The sequence below is a fragment of the Hyla sarda genome, chromosome 1, assembly GCF_029499605.1.
Source record: "Hyla sarda isolate aHylSar1 chromosome 1, aHylSar1.hap1, whole genome shotgun sequence".
Classification (NCBI taxonomy): Eukaryota; Metazoa; Chordata; class Amphibia; order Anura; family Hylidae; genus Hyla; species Hyla sarda.
The window spans coordinates 203,110,028-203,131,523 of NC_079189.1; the positions used below are offsets into that span (position 1 = coordinate 203,110,028).

At 44.8% G+C, this 21,496-nt stretch overlaps 1 protein-coding gene across 2 annotated transcripts in view; it reads left to right on the forward strand.

Annotated features, from left to right (window-relative positions):
- HPGDS (hematopoietic prostaglandin D synthase) overlaps positions 1 to 21,496 on the forward strand; it is an 81,000-nt gene that overhangs the window by 49,721 nt on the left and 9,783 nt on the right. For both annotated transcript variants that reach the window (XM_056567452.1, XM_056567443.1), the window contains exon 3: positions 15,356 to 15,448. In XM_056567452.1, the coding sequence (XP_056423427.1) occupies positions 15,356 to 15,448 (93 nt within the window). The remainder of the gene's footprint in view (positions 1 to 15,355; positions 15,449 to 21,496) is intronic.

Genomic DNA, 21,496 nt, shown 5'->3' on the forward strand with positions numbered 1-21,496 from the left:
TTCTCAGACAGTTTGGGGTTTTTCTTTGACCTGTCGGTCTCCTCCTATTGCTCTGGAACTTAAACTGATTAGCTCAGGGCTCAGGCGGGTATATACTGCTGGGAGGAGCCGACTTTTTTTTATTACCATAGTGTCACACCTCCTAGAGACAGCAGCGGTCTGTGTCCCCCAATGGATCCTCCGAGAAAGAGATTTTACGATAAGTAGACAAAAATCGCCTTTTTGGCAGAAATTGAAGGGTCAGTTTGCAGCAGGGAATTAGCTAATGCTTGGTGTTTCCAGGATAAACAAATATGTGCCATGTCACTAAACTAAAATAGAATAATCACAAAAAAGTTATGATTCATGTAACCAGGGCAATTGAAACCATGAAATCCAATGACAGTCCACCTCCAATGCAAGTGGATGAGCAGATTTCTGTTTGGTATTTGCAATAAATTGCAGGTCAAATGTGTCAACAGAACTCTGCTTCACCAGAAACTAAGAAATGTCTCAACAGAACATTTATATGTATTCATTCTTAGAATATCAAAGTAATTATGTCAAACATTTGGTTATCTGGGAGAAATACATTGATTACAAATGTAATAAGGGATGGACATGGAATGGCCCAGTTGAGCATAGAGTATATTGCTCAAGCAAAATACTGCAGGATAGAATGAAAACTGGATTCTATTTGACTGGCTGTAGTATGCATGGCATGATTTCTGGACTCCAAGCCTGACAAAGACAGAAATCTGAAGCCACATAGGAAACAGAGAACTGCCTGTCTGCCCTCATTCTACACTATGAATGCTCCTTTGACTTTACTATGCTGCATTACATTTTCACAGACATTTGCAGAATGTCAGAATGTACCACTTTTTAAATAGTTTATTGGACCCTATGTTTTCCTGTTTTTATTATACGAATCATAAGGTTGAATTTTAACAGGGGTTACTCCAGACTTCCAGAATTTCTGGCAAAATGCTCAGTGGGAGTTAGTGTTGCACTCTGGTTTGTCAGAATGTATTTTGTAAAAAGAAAAGGAAAAAACTAAGCATGCTAGACCCCAAAATGTAAAAAATTTATGGAAGAAGAAAAAAGTAATATTGCATAATTCAAGCATAAAAGCATCTAAAACGAAAAAGCAACCTTAAGGGAAAGGATCTTTGGTAAGGGGACTTAGCATGAGTATATACAGTATCTCCCATAAATGAGTACACCTCTCGCATTTTAGTAAATATTTCATCATATCTTTTCATGTGACAACACTAACAAAATGAACAACTGCTACAATGTAAAGTAATGAGTGCACAGCCTGTACAACAGTGTTTAATGTTGTGTTCCCTCAAAATAACTCAACACACAGCCATTAATGTCTAAACTATGGCAACAAAAGTGAGTACAGGCCCAATTAGCCATTTCCCCTTGTTACTGTTACAAGGTTTCAGGTGTGAACGAGGAGCAGGTGTCTTAAATGTGGTGTTATTGCTCTCATACTCTATAATACTAATCACTGGAAGTTCAACATGGCACCTCATGGCATAGAACTCTGACAATCTGAAGAAAAAGAATTGTTGCTCTATATAAAGATGACCTAGGCCAGGGGTCAGGGGCCAGGGAAATTTTTTTCGATGTCGCTTGGTGTGCCAGCAATATGGGTGGGGCTTGTCGTGGGTGTGGTTTGTGGGGGGGGGTGGCATGTCACAGGGTGGGGGTTCTTCAGAATCCAGAATCAGACTCCACTATAATAACAGACCCCAGAATCAGACTCCACCATAATACGGACCCTATAATCAGACTCCACCATAATACAAACCCAAGAATCAGACCTCCCTACAAAATACAGACCCCAGAATCGGACTCCACCATAATACAGACCTCAGAATACCCATCCACCATGATACAGATCCCCAGAATCAGACCTCCCTACATAATACAGACCTCAGAATCAGACCCCAGAATCAGACTCCACCATAATACAGACCCCAGAATCAGACTCCACCATAATACAGACCCCAGAATCAGACTCCACCATAATACAGACCCCAGAATCAGACCCCTCCATAATACAGACCCCAGAATCAGACCTCTCTACATAATACAGACCTCAGAATCAGATCCCACCATAATACAGATCCCAGAATCAGACCTCCCTACATAATACAGACCTCAGAATCAGACCCCACCGTAATACTGACCCCAGAATCAAACCTCTCTACATAATACAGACCTCAGAATCAGACCCCACCATAATACAGACCCGAGTCGTGTTGCGCAATAATATACATACAGTTACATTGATTGGCTCACAAATTACGTCTTTTACGGTCGGCATCGTCCTCAGACCACCATGACGACGACTTCCAGCCAAAACCCATCACTGCAGCATCTGCAGGACAAACATCTTAGTTTCTGCATTTTTCCAGTGCACTCCCCAGAAGTGTAGAATTCAGTGAAGTTTATTCCATTCCAAACAGTGTTAGGGCTGTATGCGCTTTTTCCCCGAACCTAAAACTATGGTCAACCACGGTTTTAGGTCCAGTTGTAAAAGCGCCTACGATGCAAAAATGAGCTGACCGGACCGAACGTTTCACTCCGGCCGGCACATTGAAATGAATTACATACAGGAGCGCATACGAATGCATATTGGAGTGCAAGGTTTTAGCTCCCCCCTGCCGTATGCGCTCCCGTATGGGAGAAAATGTGATGTGAACCCAGCCTTACAGAGCAGGATACGTTTCAGCGACCTGTCTTCGCCTTTGTCAAACATGAGAGGCGATGAAACGTAGCCTGTTATGTAACACTGTTTGGAATGGAATAAAACTCCACTGAATTCGGAAGTTTATACTTTGGTTTTCTGTGATTTTCCTTGGATAAAGGTAGCATGTAGTGTTGCTCGCGAATATTCGCAATGCAAATTTTATTTGCGAACATTGCATATTCGCAAATTCACGTATATAGCACTAAATATTCGCAATTACGAATATTGTTTTTTTGTTGTTGTTTTTTTCACAGTACACATCACAGTGATCATCCCTCTCTGCTTACAGCTTGTGTGGTGTAAAGAAGGCTCTAATACTACTGTGTGAGACTGGCGTGCGAATTTTCGCATATGCAAATTTTCGTATATGCAAATTTTCGCATATGCTAATTTTCGCATATGCGAAAATAAAACGCGAATATTACGAATATGCGAATTTAGGGAATATATGACGAATATTCGTCTATATATTCGCGAAATATCGCAAATTCCAATATGGCCTATGCCACTCAACACTAGTAGCTAGCTAGGTAGGTAGGTACCCACGTAGGTAGGTAGCTATGCAGGTAGGTAGGTAGGTTCATAGGTAGGTAGCAAGGTAGCTAAGTAGGTAGCCAGGTAGGTAAGCAGGCAGCTATGCATGCAGGTAAGTGGGTAGCTATGTCTGTAGGTAGGTAGCAAGTAGGTAGCTAGGTAATTAGGTTGCTATGTAGTTAGGTAGCTATGTTGGTAGGAAGCAATGTAGGTAGGTAGCAAGGTGACTGAGTAAGTGGTTAGGTAGCCAGGAAAGTAATAATTTAGGTAGGGAAGTAGTCAGGCAGCTAATTAGGTAGGTTGCCAGGTAGGGAAATGGCCAGTCAAGTAACTAGGTAGGATGACAGGTAGGGAAATAGTCAGGCAGGTAACTAGGTAGATTGCTAGGTAGGGAAGTAGTCAAGCCGTTAACTGGGTAGGTTGCCAGGTAGGGAAGTAGCCAGTGCTCCTCCACATAATCACCCCCCCCCCTTCTCACCTGCGCCCCCTCACTTGCACCCCCCTTCCTGCTGATGGCAGAATGATAAAAAATAAAAACACCTTTACTCACCTACTTTCCACACAGGGATCTCCTGGGCACAGCTGGTTGCGTTCTCCTCTCAGTGAAGCCACAGGTCGTGCGGCTCACACTGAGAGCAGGCTTTAGGTGTGTGTGCGCACAAAGCTAAAAGTGGCTCTCGCTCACCTCAGGATCCTGGATCCCCATTAGCAGAGTGAGCACCTCTGCCATCAGGCTCCCTTTCCGCCCGTGGCCCGGCATTCCACTCCAAAGCACTCCATGTGCTGTGAGTGGCATGCGTGCCAGGGGTTGCTGGCCCCTGGCCTTAAGCTATAAGAAGATTGCCAAAACCTGAAACTGAGCTGTGTGCTGGCGGCAAGACCATACAACGATTTCATAGGACAGGTTACACTCAGAACAGGCCTCCACATGGTCTACCAAAGAAGCTGAGTGCACATGCTTTGCATCATATCCAGAAATTGTCTTTGGGAAATAGACATATCAGTGCTGCCAGCAGGTTGAAGGGGGGGGGGGGGGGGCAGCCTGTCAGTGCGTAGACCATACACTGCAAATGCATCAAGCAGGACTTTATGGCTGAAGATGAAACACTAGAAAGCCAACAAATCATTTGCTGAAGACAAGCAGACTAAGGACATGGATTACTGAATCATGTCCTGTGGTCCGATGAGACCAAGATAAACTTATTTGGTTCAGATGGTGTCAAGTGTGTGTGGCAGCAACCAGGTGAGGTGCCTATAGTCAAGCATGGTGATAGAGTGTCACGATCTGGTGCTGTTGGAACTGGGGAGCTACAGTTCATCAAGGGAACCATAAATGCCAACATGTACTGTGACAAACTAAAACAAAGCATGATCCCCTGCCTTTGGAGACTGGGCTGCAGTGCAGTATTTCAACATGATAACTACCAAACACACCTCCAAGATGAACACTGAAAGCTAAAGAAGATGAGGGTAAAGGTGATGGACTGGCCAAGCATGTCTCCAGACCTAAACCCCATTGAGCATCTGTAGGGCATCCTCAAATGGAAGGTGGCGGAGCGCAAGGTCTCTAACATCCACCATCTGTGTGATGTCATCATGGAGGAGTGGAAGGGGGACTCCAGTGGCAACCTGTGAAGTTCTGGTGAAGACCATGCCCAGGAGGCTTAAGGCAGTGCTAAAAAAAAATAGTGTCAACACAAAATATTTATACGTTGGGCACAATTTGGACATTTCTTCTTAGGGGTGTACTAACTTTTGTTGCCAAGGTTTAGACAAAAAGGTACGTGTGTTGAGTACATTGTTCATGAGAACTAGCAAGTCGGCACTGCCTCTGCGCAATTTAGAACATGCCCCGCAGCTCCACACCATTCAATCCCAGCTTCACTGTTTTACTGCGGTGCTCAATCCAGAAGCAACTTTATCCACATTGCAATATATGGAAAAGATGGCACTTACGAATATTCAGTGTCCAATGCATTTATTAAACAGTCAGGTCCAATATACAGGCTGGCCACAGGCCGTTTCTGCTGACAATAGCGCTTTCTCAAGACCGCTCAAGAGAGATCTTGAGAAAGCGCTGTTGTCAGTGAGAAACGGCTCGTTGGCCAGCCTGTAAATTGGGCCTGTCTCTGTGTTGAGTTATTTTGAGAGGACACCTCATTAAATGCTGTTATACAGGCTGTGCACTCACTATGTTACATTGTAGCAGAGTGTTATTTCTTCAGTGTTGTCACATGAAAAGATATAATAAAATATTTACAATAATGTGAGGGGTGGAATCACTTATGTGAGAACCTGTATTTTACATGCATGTACTTTTATTAAATGTAGTCATCCATGAACGGTTTTTAAACTGTGGTTTATGTTTGCTTTTTTTTTTTTTTCATGCAGTAACTTATACAGAAGAACAAAAGAGAGCAAAATAAAAAAAAAATTATGAAAAACTTTTTATTGTAGTGTTTGGTGATGTGTATTACTTTATTACCATTGTTTCATTAAAGGAAACAGTAAAACTAAAGATGAGGCATTAGAAAAAAATTAAACCCAGTCTGTAAAACTTTTGGCAAGCTGCTAAAGCAAAACAAAAATACAACATAACTCCATTTTCACATGATCCTTTCTAATCTAGACTTAGAATCAATGAGGATTAAGATTTATCTTTGTAAATAAAGAGCAGAGGAACAGTCAAATATCCTCCTCTGCAAAAGATTCATGATTAAAGGGGTATTGTAGGTTTTTGTTGTTTTTTTTAAATTATTATTATTATTTGACTGTGCTACGGGAGCTATAAAGTTAGTGAATTCATTATATAGTGTATGTACCTGTGTTTGATGGCTGGTCTCACAATTCTTATGTGATCTTTGCACCAATGTTTATTTTTAGCAGCACACAAAATGAGTGTTGTTTCAGGTTTTCCCAGGTTGCAGTGCGGCCAGAGACATAACATCACTAGTCAGGTGTCGAAAGGGTTTCTGTCTGCTTCAAGCGGTGGAGTGACCGCTCGGTGGGAGGGAGATCATTCTCCACGGGGCTGCAGGATATTGTAGTTCTAAAGCATAACAAACATGGAAGGCAGCTCAGGTGTGTTGCAATGGGTGGAGTGGCTTGGGATGTGTGGTAGAGAGAAAAATGACCTGACACTTACAAACAAGGGATCATGGGACTTGTAGTTAGAGGAAGGGAACTCCAACAGGATATAGCAGTTTCACAAAAAGAACACAGCCACTTGGCCCCAAGACAAGCAGGGATCCTTCCAAAGCATGTCTATTACTCTCTAGCAAGTAAGTAGTAAAATCACCTTATGGTGGATAACCCCTTTAAAGGGGTACTCCGGTGAAAATTTTATTTTTTAAATCAACTGGTGCCAGAAAGTTAAACAGATTTGTAAATGACTTATATTTAAAAATCTTAATCCTTCCAGCTGCTGTATGCTCCACATTAAGTTATTTTATTTTCTGTCTGACCCCAGGGTTCTCTGCTGACACCTCTGTTTGTGCCAGGAACTGTCCAGAGCAGGATTGCTATGAAGATTTGTTTCTGCTCTGGACAGTTCCTGACATGGACAGAGGTGTCAGCAGAGAGCACTGTGGTCAGACAGATAAGAAATTCAAAAAGAAAAAACTTCATCTGTAGTATACAGCAGCTGATAAGTACTGGAAGGATTAAGATTTTTAAATAGAAGTTATTTACAAATCTGTTTAACTTTCTGGCACCAGTTGATTTAAACAATGTTCTTTCCATCAGAGTACCCCTTTAACATTGTTTAGCACTGACGAGGAAGCACACAGATACTTTCATAAAATGTATGAGACTTTATCAAATTCTGTGTATTTAGATCTGGAACAGAATCAAGGAAACGAGAAATAATGTGTGAAGAGTTTTTCTAGTCAGGTTATTTCCTTTTAGTTTTTTAAAAGTTGATGACCCTTTTGATGGTATAGAGTATTGCATGCCCTAAAAGATTAGAATAAAGCAGATGACTGTCAAACTTGAACATAAAGCAATGCAGTAAGTAGCTGAATTTATACCATGCAGTAAGGATATAATTGTTCTGCATATTACAAAAGATCTTTCTCTGTGGTACAATGGTTGTGAAATGACAATCAAATTTCAGTTATTTGTGATGACAATCTGTTATTTTCATTTAATACACATTTGGTCACTAAACATCACTTTCTGTAGAAGCAGACTATCACAGATCACATTTGGAGGAAGCTTCATCTTAAGATGATATGACTCCCTCTTTCTTTAACCCCTTAAGGACGCAGCCCTTTTTCACCGTAAGGACTGAGCCCTTTTTCGCAGTTCTGACGACCGTCACTTTACGAATTAATAACGCGAAAACGCTTTTACAGAATATTCTGATTCTGAGATAGTTTTTTCGTGACATATTCTACTTTATTTTGGTGGTAAATTTTCGGCATTAATTGCATCCTTTTTTGGTGAAAAATCCCAAAATTTCATGAAAATTTTGAAATTGTAGCATTTTTCTAACTTTGAAGCTCTCTGCTTGTAAAAAAAAAGGATATTCCAAATAAATTTTATTTTTCTTCACAAATACAATATGTCCACTTTATGTTGACATCATAAAATGGACATATTTTAGCTTTTTGAAAAAATTAGAGGGCTTCAAAGTACAGCAGCAATTTTCAAAAATTTCATGAAAATTGCTAAATCTGAAGGGACAGATGTTACAGAACTACAACTCCCAGCATGCCTGGGCAGTCCAGGCATGCTGAGAGTTGTAGTTTGGCAACATCTGCAGGGCTACTGTTTGGGCACCACTGTAACAGTGGTCTCCAAACTGTGACCCTCCAGATGTTGCAAGACTACAACTCCCAGCATGCCCAGACAGCCTTTGGCTGTCTGGGCATGCTGGGAGTTGCAGTTTGGCCTTCCTAGTGGTTGCCACAATAAAGATCGTTTTACTTTCACTTTCAATTACCCCCCCCCCCCCCCCCCCCCCCCACTGTCGATTCCCTACCTGATCCAGCAGGCTCCAGCGAAGATCCCAGGCCCCCAGGCATCTTCTCCTTCAGGTACGGCCTCCATCTTCTTCCCAGATCCCCTCGACATCCAGGGGCGGGCAGGATGGGGGTTGCCATGCCAACCCCCTGTCCTGCGCTGCCATTGGTCAGAACTCCGTTCTGACTAATGGCAGGGGATAGGAGGAGATCTCAGCTTTGCGACCTCACTCCTATCCCTTAGGCTGATCGGGGCTGTTGCTGACAGCTCCGATCAGCCCTAGTTTCCGGGTGATCGGGTCACCAGAGACCCGATCAGCCCGGAATTGGAGAAAATCGCATGTCTGAATTGACATGCGATTTTCTCCGATCACCGACATGGGGGGAGGGGGGGTCTCAGGACCCCCCTGGGCGATGTGCCAGGGTGCCTGCTGAATGATTTCCATACGTATCCATACGCCCGTGGGAAATCCGGTCCCCACCGCTAGCCGGTTGGGGACCGGATTTCCCACGGGCGTATGGATATGCCCTCAGTCCTTAAGGACTCAGAATGCAGGGCGTATCCATACGCCCTGTGTCCTGAAGAGGTTAAAAAGGTTCTGCAGCAGCTGCAGTGCGTATTATAACACAGGATAACATACCACAACTCAGAAGCTGCACCTCTTCCAAATGCACACCCCTGCCTTGTTCTAAAAAGGATTTTTGCAGCACTTTGGGTGTGTTTTAGTGCTATCAGCCTGAAGCCTTATTCTTTCTATATGGTCATGGAAGTCCTTAAAGTCTTCTAATCCTATCATTTTACACTAGAGGTTACATAGATCAGGGCTCATAAGCCCCAAACTACAATATTTATATTTTATAACTGCATAGATTCTTCTTTTAGATGTATCCTGATCAGGGGGCCTGGCTGGGGGAGGCAACTGGGGCATTTTCCCCATGCACAGTAAAGGCAGAGGGCATATGGGCATACTTGTTCCCAGGGCTTAAATATATTTGGGAGAGCAATCAAGTGCCTGGCCAAAAATACTATAAAAGTTGGTAAAGTAAAACAGGGCTCCAAGGTAAAGGTCATCAAAATTAAGTATAACAGGACCCAGAAATAGAGGAAATAGGGATCACTTCCCCCCTTCTCCTCATCCTGTGTCTTGCCTTGTCTTCCCCGAAGCTTTCTCCCATTCTGTCTCCCCTAGTTGCTGTTGCAGTAAGTGAGCCCTGTGCTCCTATCTTTGCTTATACAGTATTACCCACATTTTATCATAGTTTATTTCCCAGTATTTTATATAAAATCCATGGGGGAGATTTATTAAAACTTGTCTGTCCAGAGGAAAATTGGTCAGTTGCCCATAGCAACCAATCAGATTCATTCTTTCATTTTTGAAAAGGCCTCTGAAAAATTAAAGAAGCGCTCTGTCATTGTGCCGCCATATGGTCTCCTTATGCTGATGCTGCCACCTCCAGGCTCTGTCATTATGCCATCATGTGGACTCCTCATGCTGCTGCCACGTCCAGGCTCTGTCATTGTGCAGCCATGTGATCTCCCCATGCTGAAAGAATTCAAAAAGAAAGAAAGAAGCACTGTGGACAGACAGAAAAGAAATTCAACAAGAAAATAATTTCCTGTGGAGCATACAGCAGCTAATAATTACTGGAAGGATTAAGGCGGTACTCCATTGGAAAACATTTTCTTTTAAATCAATTGGTGCCAGAAAGTTAAACAGATTTGTAAATTACCTCTATTAAAAAAATCCCAATCCTTCCAGAACTTATCAGCTGCTCTATGCCCCACAGATAGTTCTTTTCTTTTTTAATTTGCTTTCTGCCTGACCTCAAGTGCTCTCTGCTGACACCTCCGTCTATGTCAAGAACTGTAAAGAGCAAGAGAGGTTTGCTATGTGGGGTTTGCTCCTGCTCTGGGCATGGACAGAGGTATCAGCTGAGAACACTTCTGGTCAGGCAGAAAGGAAATTCAAAAAGAAAATAACTTCCTGTGTATTATAAGTACTGTAAGGATTGACATTTTTTAATAGAAGTCATTTACAAATCTGTTTAACTTTCTGGCACCAGTTGATTTTTAAAGAAAATGTTTTCCATTGGAGTACCCCTTTTAATCTCTTCAAAATCTTCAAATTATAACTCAAAAATCTCTTCAATTGTGACCCCATATGGTCTCCCGACCCTGCTGCCACCTCCAGACTCATTATCATTATGCCACCTTATGATCTCGTCATGCTGCTGGAACCTCCAGGCTCTGTCATTCGGCCACTCTGCGGCCTAAATAGGCTGCAGTCACCTCCAGGGTGTGTCATTCTGCTGCCATATGGTCTCCCTATGCTGCCGCCACCTCCAGACTGTGTCATTCTGCCACCTTATGGTCTCCTCATGCTGATGCAGTTGGCATTCTGCCACCATATGATTTCCTCATGTTGATGCCACCTCCAGGCTGTGTCTTTCTGCCACCATATGGTCTCCTCATGCTGCAGCCACCTCCAGGCAGTGTTATTCTGCCACCATATGATCTCCTCATGCTGATGCCACCTCCAGGCTGTGTCATTCTGCCACCTTATGGTCTCCTCATGCTGATGCAGGTGTCATTCTGCCACCATATGGTTTCCTCATTTTGATGCAACCTCCAGGCTGTGTCATTCTGCCACCATATGGTCTCCTCATGCTGCAGCCACCTCCAGGCAGTGTTATTCTGCCACCGTATGGTCTCCTCATGTTGATGCCACCTCCAGGCTGTGCCATACTTCCACCATATGGTCTCCTCATGCTGCAGCCACCTCTGGGCAGTGTTATTCTGCCATCATATGGTCTCCTCATGCTGATGCCACCTCCAGGCTGTGTCATTCTGACACCATATATTCTCCTCATGCTGATCCCACCTCCAGGCTCTGTCATTGTACTGCTCTGCAGCCTGCATACGCTGCCGCCACCTCCAGGCTGTGTCATTCTGCCACCATATGGTCTCCTCATGCTGCCGCCACCTCCAGGCTGTGTAATTCTGCTACCGTATGGTCTCCTCATGCCGATTCCACCGCCAGGCTGTGTCATTCTGCCGCCATTTGGCAGGGGCTGGAACAGGTGATAGCTCGCCTAGTGGTGGACCGCAGCTCAATTTTAAGATACAAGTACAAGCTTTTACACTGCAGCAGTTATACACTATTAAAGCTGGAATTACCGTAGTTGCTGGCACCAGAGTTGCCCTCCAATGGGTCCCCAAAAAAGGATTTAAAGTTTGCTCATTCCAATTACCAAGCTCTATCATTGTGCCGCCATGTGATCTCCTCATGCTGCTGGCACATTAAACTTGTTAATCTATTCAAAATCTTCAATTCAAATTTAAAAAAATCTCTTTAATCTTTTCGATTATGAGGCCCTATGGTCTTATCAGGCTGCTGCCACATCCAGGCTCCAAGGAAACTGGTTTGAGTAATAAAAATAAACCATAACATGGCACACGTGTTCAATCTGATTGTCAAGTGTTTACTTAAGTCTTCCACCCATCTGCAAGACATCCTAAAAATGGCCAGGAAACTTTGCATGCACTTAAGACATTGGTCCACCGCAAATCATACCCTCCATAAGCTGTTTGTCATCATATATTAGCTCTGGAATTACCACAAGAATCAAAAGCAAACAGGTTGAAGCGATAGAAATAAACCATAACTGATTAAATGAAACATTCGCAGTTTTAGACGCAGTTTCGCAGTACGAGCCATGTTTACTTACACGTGCATGGCTTAATATTTTAGCCAAGCATATGATACTGGCAGGATCTACCCAGTAGCCCTCCCAGGTCAGGCCTGCACCACTGAGGGAGGACAAACTGACACACTACTCTGTTGTTGTGCTGCTCTGCGGCCTACATAGGCTGCTGCCTCCCAGACTGTGTCATTGTGCCGCCATATGGTCTGCCACCTCCAGGCTCTTTCATTGAGCCGCCATGTGATCTCCCTACTTGTTATATAAAAATTTTTTATCATTCAGTATTTGTTCAAAGTAAACACTTCGGCCATTTTAATAGTGATTTGCCACGAATGAATACGGATCAAACCGAATTTATTTAGGAAAATTCAGCGAATCGTTCGAATCGAATTTTTCAAAAATTAACTCATCTCTAATGAGAAACTATGTAATATATCTCATTAGACCAAATTGCTTCATTCTGCTATCACCCCCCCCCCCCCTTCTGTCTCCTGTTCAAATCTTCATTCTCTGAAAATTAGCTTAGCTTTGTCCTGTATCTGCAAGACAAGCAATACAAGTCTATTTAAAGGGGTACTCCGGTGGTTAATTTTTTGGACTATATGGCATCTTCTTTGTAAGTTTTGTTTTTTTGCAAAATACATGTGTTATATGTTTTAGCAGCATGTGTGTGTTTTTCTTACCTGTTTGTTGGCCAGGAAGTTCTGTAGTTCGAGGGTTTTCTTTTACTGTTGTCCACAGTTCTGAGTCTGTGGTGGACAAGATCTCACAGCTTTTTTTTTTTCTCTCTGTCTGCATGAGAGGAATCAGCCACGCCCCCTCATCTCATCCTGCTGAGTACACATCTCCTCACCTCCCCTCCCCCCTGCTCTGTGTTCTAAGGACGCAGGTCTGCACAGGAGAAGGACCTCACAGAGAAGATAAGTGTTATCTGAAGGGGAGGATGAGAAGGTGCACGGGCTGGTGACGTATGAACTTCAGGGGAATAAATCTCATACTGAGAATGATCTCTATATGTGAAGGGGGTGGGTGGGACTCCCGAATGACACATGCTGGGAGTTGTAGTCCCTGTTATGTGTGTGTGTGTGTGTGTGTGTGTGCTAGTTGTTACAAACCAGTGTGCCTCCAGCTGTTGCAAAACTACAACTCCCAGCATGCCCTGACAGACTTTGGGCATGCTGGGAGTTGTAGATTTGCAACAGCTGGAGACACACTGGTTGGGAAACACTGTTCTAGCCTATTCAGCATACACATCATGTTACACCAGTGTTTCCTAACCAGTGTGCCTCAGGCTATTGCAAAACTACAACTCCTAGCATGCCCAAAGGCTGTCAGGGCATGCTGGGATTTGTAGTTTTGCAACACCTGGAGGCAACCTGGTTGGGAAACACTAGTGTATGCCCTACAGAGGTGTGGTGAACTACAACCCCCAGGAGACTACAGAGGCAGCATGCTGGTGTTATTCCACAGACTGAAGACTCCTGAATGACACATGCTGGGAGTTGTTGTCCCTTTTGTGTGTATGACAGTGTATCCCAACCAAGGCTGATTATATTAGTGTATGTGTATAAGGGGGCTGACCCGGGAAAATAGTAGGATGGGTAAAGGGCAGAACAAACAAACAAAAAAAAGGAGCTGCCCCAAAACAGAAAGCCATGTGGCATGCTGGGATTGGTAGTTTTCAGCACAGCAAGAAACAGAAAATAGAAGCAAAGATAGGAAAACAAAGTGGGGGATAAAAAGACAACAAAAAACGAAAATAGAGTAGGCTAAACAAGAATAGAAAAGAAACAAAACAAATAGGGTAAGTCAAAAACGGAAAAACACGTTGACCACCGGAGTACCCTTTAAAGATACCTCCGGGATGTAACAATGTATCCCCTTATCCTAAGGATAGGGGATAGGTGTTAGATGGTAGGGGGGGGTCCGACCGCTAGGACCCCCCACGCCCAATCTCTTGAACGGAGCCCCATCTCCGTGCATGTAACAAGCGTTTTTTGACCACAGCACGAAGCTGCGGCCGACATGCCCTCTCCATACAGTTCTATGGCAGATCCGGAGATTGCCAAAAGCAGCGCTCCGGCCGTGCCATAGAACTGTAAGGGGGGATAAGTTGTTACATCCTGGAGGTATCCTTTAGGATGGGGAAAAGGGAACTCCACCCACCAGCTCTGGGAGCACTGCTAATTAGAGATAAAGCCTGCAGCACAGAAATGGGCTGTAAAATACCAAATGCAAGTTATACAATGACCAGAAATAGTGCTGCTTCCCATTTATAAATGGCAAGTAAAAATAAGCAAACAATAAAGTCTCTAGACTTTGTTTGCTTATATTTACTTGCAAAAGAAGAAAATAATCAAGGTCAGGGCAGGTTGCACTGGTGCACGGTCAAAGGAATAGCCTAAGATCAAAATCCAGGGGGTCCAACAGAAGGTTATGGAGGGCAGGAATGCAGCAAAATATTCGAACACTGATCTAGAGATCTGGCTTTGTTTTTAAGTCCACGTGAACCAGGAATTCGCCTGCTGATGAGACAACACAGTTGTGGCTGGTTCTAAGGGATTGTCTGCTTGTGGGGTGGTGTCCCTCACACATTCCCCATGGTCTACAGGTACATTTGCACACATATTAGGATGGCTGCGCCATAGTAGATGGGAGTTCTGTTTCAGGCATGCGCACTTTGGATGCGTATGTCCCAGTCACCATGATAGTAACACAGAGAAGACGAGATGGTAGATTTTTCCTGTGCCCAGGTAAGGGAGCCCCTACTGGCTCCATGACACATATATTCTTTATTTTTTAGATTGCATATGCTCCCCTCTGGGATGCTCACCTATCAGAGGAATGAGGGTTCAGTGACCTTCTTTGCAATACACTTGAATAGAGGTGCATAGAGGTGGCTTGCACAAGGCCATCCTATTAAAGTTTATAGGATTTACAGAAAGACTAAAAAAAAGAGACCCAGGCAGACAGAATCACTTTTCTTCTTTCTAATACAATTAGTTTTTTTTACCTATAAACTTTCATTACCTTAAGTAACCACACAATACAAGAGCATGACTAAGCTTGAATAACTTTGTGGCGAAATCATAGCTTGTTTTTCTTAGTGTTCAGTGCCTGCATTAGATGTTTTTCTTCACAATAAGTTTCATTCAGAGTAATTGCTGCTAATTTTCTATTGATGGCTACAGAGACTTCATTTACGCAGCAATTTCCTCTCCTATAATAAGTTTCCTGCGACTGATGAATACTACTGGCTCCGGGAATAGAAGAGGAGGTTTCTTTCATGTATTCAGTAAAGGAATTGCCACTAGGAGTGTTTTTGGATAATGCATATACAACTTCTTACAGTTACACATACATTCCAGCAACATTTACCTGCCTGAACCTTTGTTTTTCTCTACAGCATACCCATTTGGAAAACTCCCAGTTTTAGAAATTGATGGAACTGTTTATTATCAGAGTCTCGCCATTGGGAGATACCTAGCAAAAAAAGCAGGTAATATAATTTACTATGCATACAGTGATATTATAGTTTTCTCGAGAATTATTATGAATAACTTTATTTAAACAATAATGGTATTATAAAAGACACATGGTAGGCGGGGGTGGCACTTTGGATTTGGCATTAGAGCACAGCAGTTTTAAGTTACGCCTGTAGTGTAGTAATTTGTATTTTGTCTGTCATTTTTTTTTCAAACTACCATAAAAAAAACTACTGCATAATGTGAAGATGAAGTTTAACCTTGAATCTCCAAATGTAGAAATACAGCACTAATGTCGGAACTAGCACAGTGTGGAAATTGGTGACAAGTTGGTGAAAGGGACAAGAGTACCACAGAGACTTCAACACTTTCACATCTTTACTTATGCATTCAAATACCCTGATGGGAAAATCTCTAATAGAGAGACACAGGCCTTAAAGACTTGACATTTTATGAGTAAAGGAAGTGATATAAGTATTTAAAAATGTATATTCTTGAGAGGTCAGAAATGGCTTACTTTGTTGTGGAGGATTGCTAACACACAAGATGAAATGTTTGTCATCTGGAAATATACTGTCACGATTCGGCTGGCTGGAGGTGGATCCTCTGTGCCAGAGAGGGATTGGCGTGGACCGTGTCGGTGGACCGGTTCTAAGTTGCTACTGGTATTCACCAGAGCCAGCTGCAAAGCGGGATGGTCTTGCAGCGGCGGTAGCAACCAGGTCGTATCCACCGGCAATGGCTCAACCTCTCTGACTGCTGAGATAAGCGCGGTACAAGGGAGTAGACAAGAGCAAGGTCGGACGTAGCAGAAGGTCAGGGCAGGCAGCAAGGATCGTAGTCAGGGGCAACGGCAGGAGGTCTGGAACACAGGCTAGGAGCACACAAGGAAATGCTTTCACTGGCACAATGGCAACAAGATCCAGCGAGGGAGTGCAGGGGAAGTGAGGTATAAGTAGGGAGTGCACAGGTGAGGATACTGATTAGGTGAGGAGCGGGGACCCGGAGCGCTCGGCGTAACAGTACCTGGACACTAAAGCGGACATACTTAGCGGAGAGCCATACCTTGTCTCCGGGAGCAAAAATGGGGGGAGTTCTTCTTTTTTTTATCAGCAAATTTTTTCATCCGGGATGAAGCCTGTAAAAGAGAATTTTGGGTTTCTTTCCATATGGTGGAAAGATCTCAAGTCACTTCATCAACAGCGGGCAAACCAGAGGGCATGGGAGTGGGAGGGGAGGAAGAGGGTGACGGCCATACACCACGAAGAATGGGGATTTAGCAGAAGATTCGGAGACTCTGATGTTGTATGAGAATTCGGCCCATGGTAGAATATCTGCCCAGTCATCCTGGCGGGAGGAAACAAAATGTCGTAAATAGTCACCCAGGATCTGATTAATTCTTTCTACTTGCCCATTGGATTGGGGATGATAAGAAGAAGAGAAGTTTAATTTGATCTTGAGCTGCTTACAGAGGGCCCTCCAGAATTTAGACACAAATATCCGAGACGATATGCGTGGGCAACCCGTGAAGGCGAAAAATGTGTGTAAAAAATTGCTTTGCCAACTGAGGCGCTGAAGGAAGGCCTGGAAGAGGGATAAAATGTGCCATCTTGGAAAATCGATCAACGACCACCCAAACAACTGTGTTGCCACGGGATAAGGGCAAGTCAGTAATAAAGTCCATACCAATCTGTGACCAAGGTTGTTCAGGAACAGGCAGAGGGTGAAGGAGACCAGCAGGCTTCTGGCGAGGAGTCTTATCCCGGGCACAGACAGTACAGGCTCGCACGAAATCAACAACATCAGTCTCCAGAGTAGGCCACCAATAAAATCGAGAGATGAGTTGAAAGGATTTTTTGATGCCCGCATGGCTTGCGAGGTGGGAGGAGTGTCCCCACTTGAGAATCCCGAGGCGCTGGCGTGGAGAAACGAAGGTCTTCCCTGGAGGAGTTTGTCTGATGGAAGCTGGAGAAGTGGAGATCAGACAGTCCGGAGGAATGATGTGTTGCGGAGAGGCTTCTACTTCAGAGGCATCTGAAGAACGAGAGAGGGCATCGGCCCTAATGTTCTTGTCAGCAGGGCGAAAATGGATTTCAAAGTTAAAACGGGCAAAGAACAACGACCACCTAGCCTGGCGAGGGTTCAGTCATTGGGCAGACTGGAGATAAGAGAGATTCTTGTGATCAGTGTATATAATAACTGGATATTTGGATCCCTCCAGCAGGTGCCTCCATTCCTCAAGCGCCAATTTTATGGCCAGTAATTCTCGATCACCAATGGAGTAGTTTTTCTCCGCCGGAGAGAAGGTCCTAGAAAAAAACCCACAAGTAACAGCATGCCTGGAAGAATTTCTTTGTAGAAGAACTGTTCCAGCTCCCACTGAGGAGGCGTCTCCCTCCAATAAGAAGGGCTTAGATGGGTCAGGTCTGGAGAGTATGGGAGCAGAAGAAAAGGCAGACTTGAAATGTTTAAATGCGTCTTCCGCTTGAGGAGACCAGGACTTAGGATTGGCATTTTTCTTGGTTAGAGCCACGATAGAAGCCACAATAGTGGAAAAGTGTGGAATAAATTGTCTGTAATAATTGGCGAACCCCAAAAAACGTTGGATAGCACGGAGTCCGGAGGGGCATGGCCAATCTAATACGGCAGATAGTTTATCTGGGTCCATTTGTAGTCCCTGGCCAGAGACTAAGTATCCTAGGAAAGGAAGAGACTGACATTCAAAGAGACATTTTTCCATTTTGGCATAAAGTTGATTGTCCCAAAGTCTCTGAAGAACCATGCGGACATGCTGGCGGTGTTCTTCCAAGTTGGCAGAAAAAATCAGAATATCGTCCAGGTAAACCACAACACAGGTATATAGAAGATCGCAAAAAATTTCATTTACAAAGTCTTGGAAGACGGCAGGGGCGTTGCAAAGGCCAAAGGGCATGACCAGATACTCAAAGTGTCCATCTCTGGTGTTAAATGCAGTCTTCCATTCGTCCCCCTCCCTGATGCGGATGAGATTATAAGCACCTCTTAAGTCCAGCTTGGTAAAGATGTGGGCGCCTTGTAGGCGGTCAAAGAGTTCCGAAATAAGAGGTTGGGGGTAGCGTTTTTTTACCGTGATTTTATTAAATCAGCGGTAATCAATGCAAGGGCGTAGGGAGCCATCTGTTTTGGAGACAAAAAAAAAATCCAGCTCCGGCAGGAGAGGAGGACTTGCGGATAAACCCCTTTTTTAAGTTCTCCTGGATGTATTCCGACATGGCTTGGGTTTCTGGAGCAGACAGAGGATAGATTCTGCCCCGGGGTGGAGTAGTACCCGGGAGGAGGTCAATAGGACAGTCATAAGGCGTGTGAGGAGGCAAAGTCTCTGCTTGTTTCTTGTAAAAAACATCAGCATAGTCCAGATAGGCCTTAGGAAGACCAGATACCGGGGGAACAACAGGGTCTCGACTGTGAGTACTGGGAGCCGGTTTAAGACAGTCCTTGTGGCAAGAAGTACCCCAGTTCTTGATTTCCCCTATGGTCCAATCAAGGGTTGGGGAATGGCGTTGAAGCCACGGTAATCCAAGAAGAATCTCTGAAGTGCAGTTAGAGAGGACCAAAAATTTAATTTTTTCGTGATGGGGTCCGATGCACATTAAGAGAGGTTCCGTGCGGTAACGCACGGTACAGTCCAATCTTTCATTGTTAACAGAGTTAATGTAGAGGGGTCTGGCGAGACTGGTCACCGGGATGTTGAACCTGTTGATGAGAGAGGCCAAAATAAAATTTCCTGCAAATCCGGAATCCAAGAAGGCCAAAGCAGAGAAGGAGAAGGTAGAAGAAGACATCCGCACAGGCACAGTAAGACGTGGAGAAGCAGAGTTCACATCAAGAGTGGTTTCACCTTTGTGCGGAGTCAGCGTGCGTCTTTCCTGGCGAGGAGGACGGATAGGACAATCCTTCAAGAAATGTTCGGTACCGGCACAGTACAGGCAAAGGTTCTCCATGCGGCGTCGTGTCCTCTCTTGAGGTGTCAAGCGAGACCGGTCAACTTGCATAGCCTCCACGGCGGGAGGCACAGGAACGGATTGCAGAGGACCAGAGGAGAGAGGAGCCGGGGAGAGAAACCGCCTCGTGCGAACAAAGTCCATATCCTGGCGGAGCTCCTGACGCCTTTTGGAAAAACGCATGTCAATGCAGGTGGCAAGATGAATAAGTTCATGTAGGTTAGCAGGAATTTCTCGTGCGGCCAGCACATCTTTAATGTCACTGGATAGGCCTTTTTTAAAGGTCGCGCAGAGGGAATTGGATGGCGTACTCGCCAACAGAAGAATTACCCTGGACCAGGTTCAGCAGGGCAGTCTCGGCAGAAGAGGCTCGGGCAGGTTCCTCAAAGACACTTCGAATCTCCGTGAAGAAGGAGTGTACAGAGGCAGTGACAGGATCATTGCGGTCCCAGAGCGGTGTGGCCCATGACAGGGCTTTCCCAGACAGAAGGCTGACTAGGAAAGCCACCTTAGACATTTCAGTTGGAAACTGGTCCGACATCATCTCCAAATGCAGGGAACATTGCGAAAGAAAACCACGGCAAAACTTAGAGTCCCCATCAAATTTATCCGGCAAGGATAATCGGAGGCTGGAAGCGGCCACTCGCTGCGGAGGAGGTGCAGGAGCTGGCGGAGGAGATGATTGCTGAATCTGTGGTAGTAGCTGCTGTAGCATCACGGTCAGTTGAGACAGCTGGTGGCCTTGTTGCGCTATCTGTTGCGACTGCTGGGCGACCACCATGGTGAGGTCGGCGACAACTGGCAGTGGGACCTCAGCGGGATCCATGGCCGGATCTACTGTCACGAATCGGCTGGCTGGAGGTGGATCCTCTGTGCCAGAGAGGGATTGGCGTGGACCGTGTCGGTGGACCGGTTCTATGTTGCTACTGGTATTCACCAGAGCCTGCCGCAAAGCGGGATGGTCTTGCAGCGGCGGTAGCAACCAGGTCGTATCCACCGGCAATGGCTCAACCTCTCTGACTGCTGAGATAAGCGCGGTACAAGGGAGTAGACAAGAGCAAGGTCGGATGTAGTAGAAGGTCAGGGCAGACAGCAAGGATCGTAGTCAGTGGCAACGGCAGGAGGTCTGGAACACAGGCTAGGAACACACAAGGAAACGCTTTCACTGGCACAATGGCAACAAGATCCGGCAAGGGAGTGCAGGGGAAGTGAGGTATAAGTAGGGAGTGCACAGGTGAAGATACTGATTAGGCCTGCTGCGCCAATCAGTGGCGCAGTGGTCCTTTAAATCGCAGAGACCCAGCGTGTGCGCCCTAAGGAGCGGGGCCGCGCGCGCCGGGACAACACAGACGGGGAACGGGTCAGGTACGGGAGCCGGGATGCGCATCGCGAGCGGGCGCGTCCCGCGTCGCGAATCGCATCCCGGCTGGGAGTAATATCGCAGCGCGCCCGGTCAGCAGGTCTGACCGGGGCGCTGCGAATGAGAGCACGCTGCGAGCGCTCCGGGGAGGAGCGGGGACCCGGAGCGCTCGGCGTAACATACACATGATGAACACCTAGGTTACCATTAGGAAATCAGGCAGAGAAAAAGAGGAAAATCCAGCTCCCAAGGTGCAAGTACAATAAAACTTAACGTTTACTTCATCCAATTAAAAATAAAATTTCATGGTGGAAGTGAGTGGTGACATGTCACTCTAAAATTGAAGTGAAACACTGACGTGTTTCGAGCATAAGCTCTTAATCATTAGAAAATGTTACCATTTCTTCCTAACACTGTCTAATTTTGTAGTCTTCATGGAGATTTGGCTACCTTCTGTAGTCACCATATTGGAATGTATTTAGGCTCTGACATTGACTATTTAAAAAAAAAAATAATGGTTTTACATACTGCAGAACATACTGCAGACACAAAACATCCCTGACATACCTCATTAAAAAGATTCAGCCTTTTTTTTTCTTCTAATAATAGTGCCACTCTTGTCCGGAATTGTGTCATATATTGCAGCTCAGCCCTATATAAAGAGGGCTTCCCCAAAAATTTAATTAATTTTAATGAATGAATGGATCTGATTCTAGCAGAAG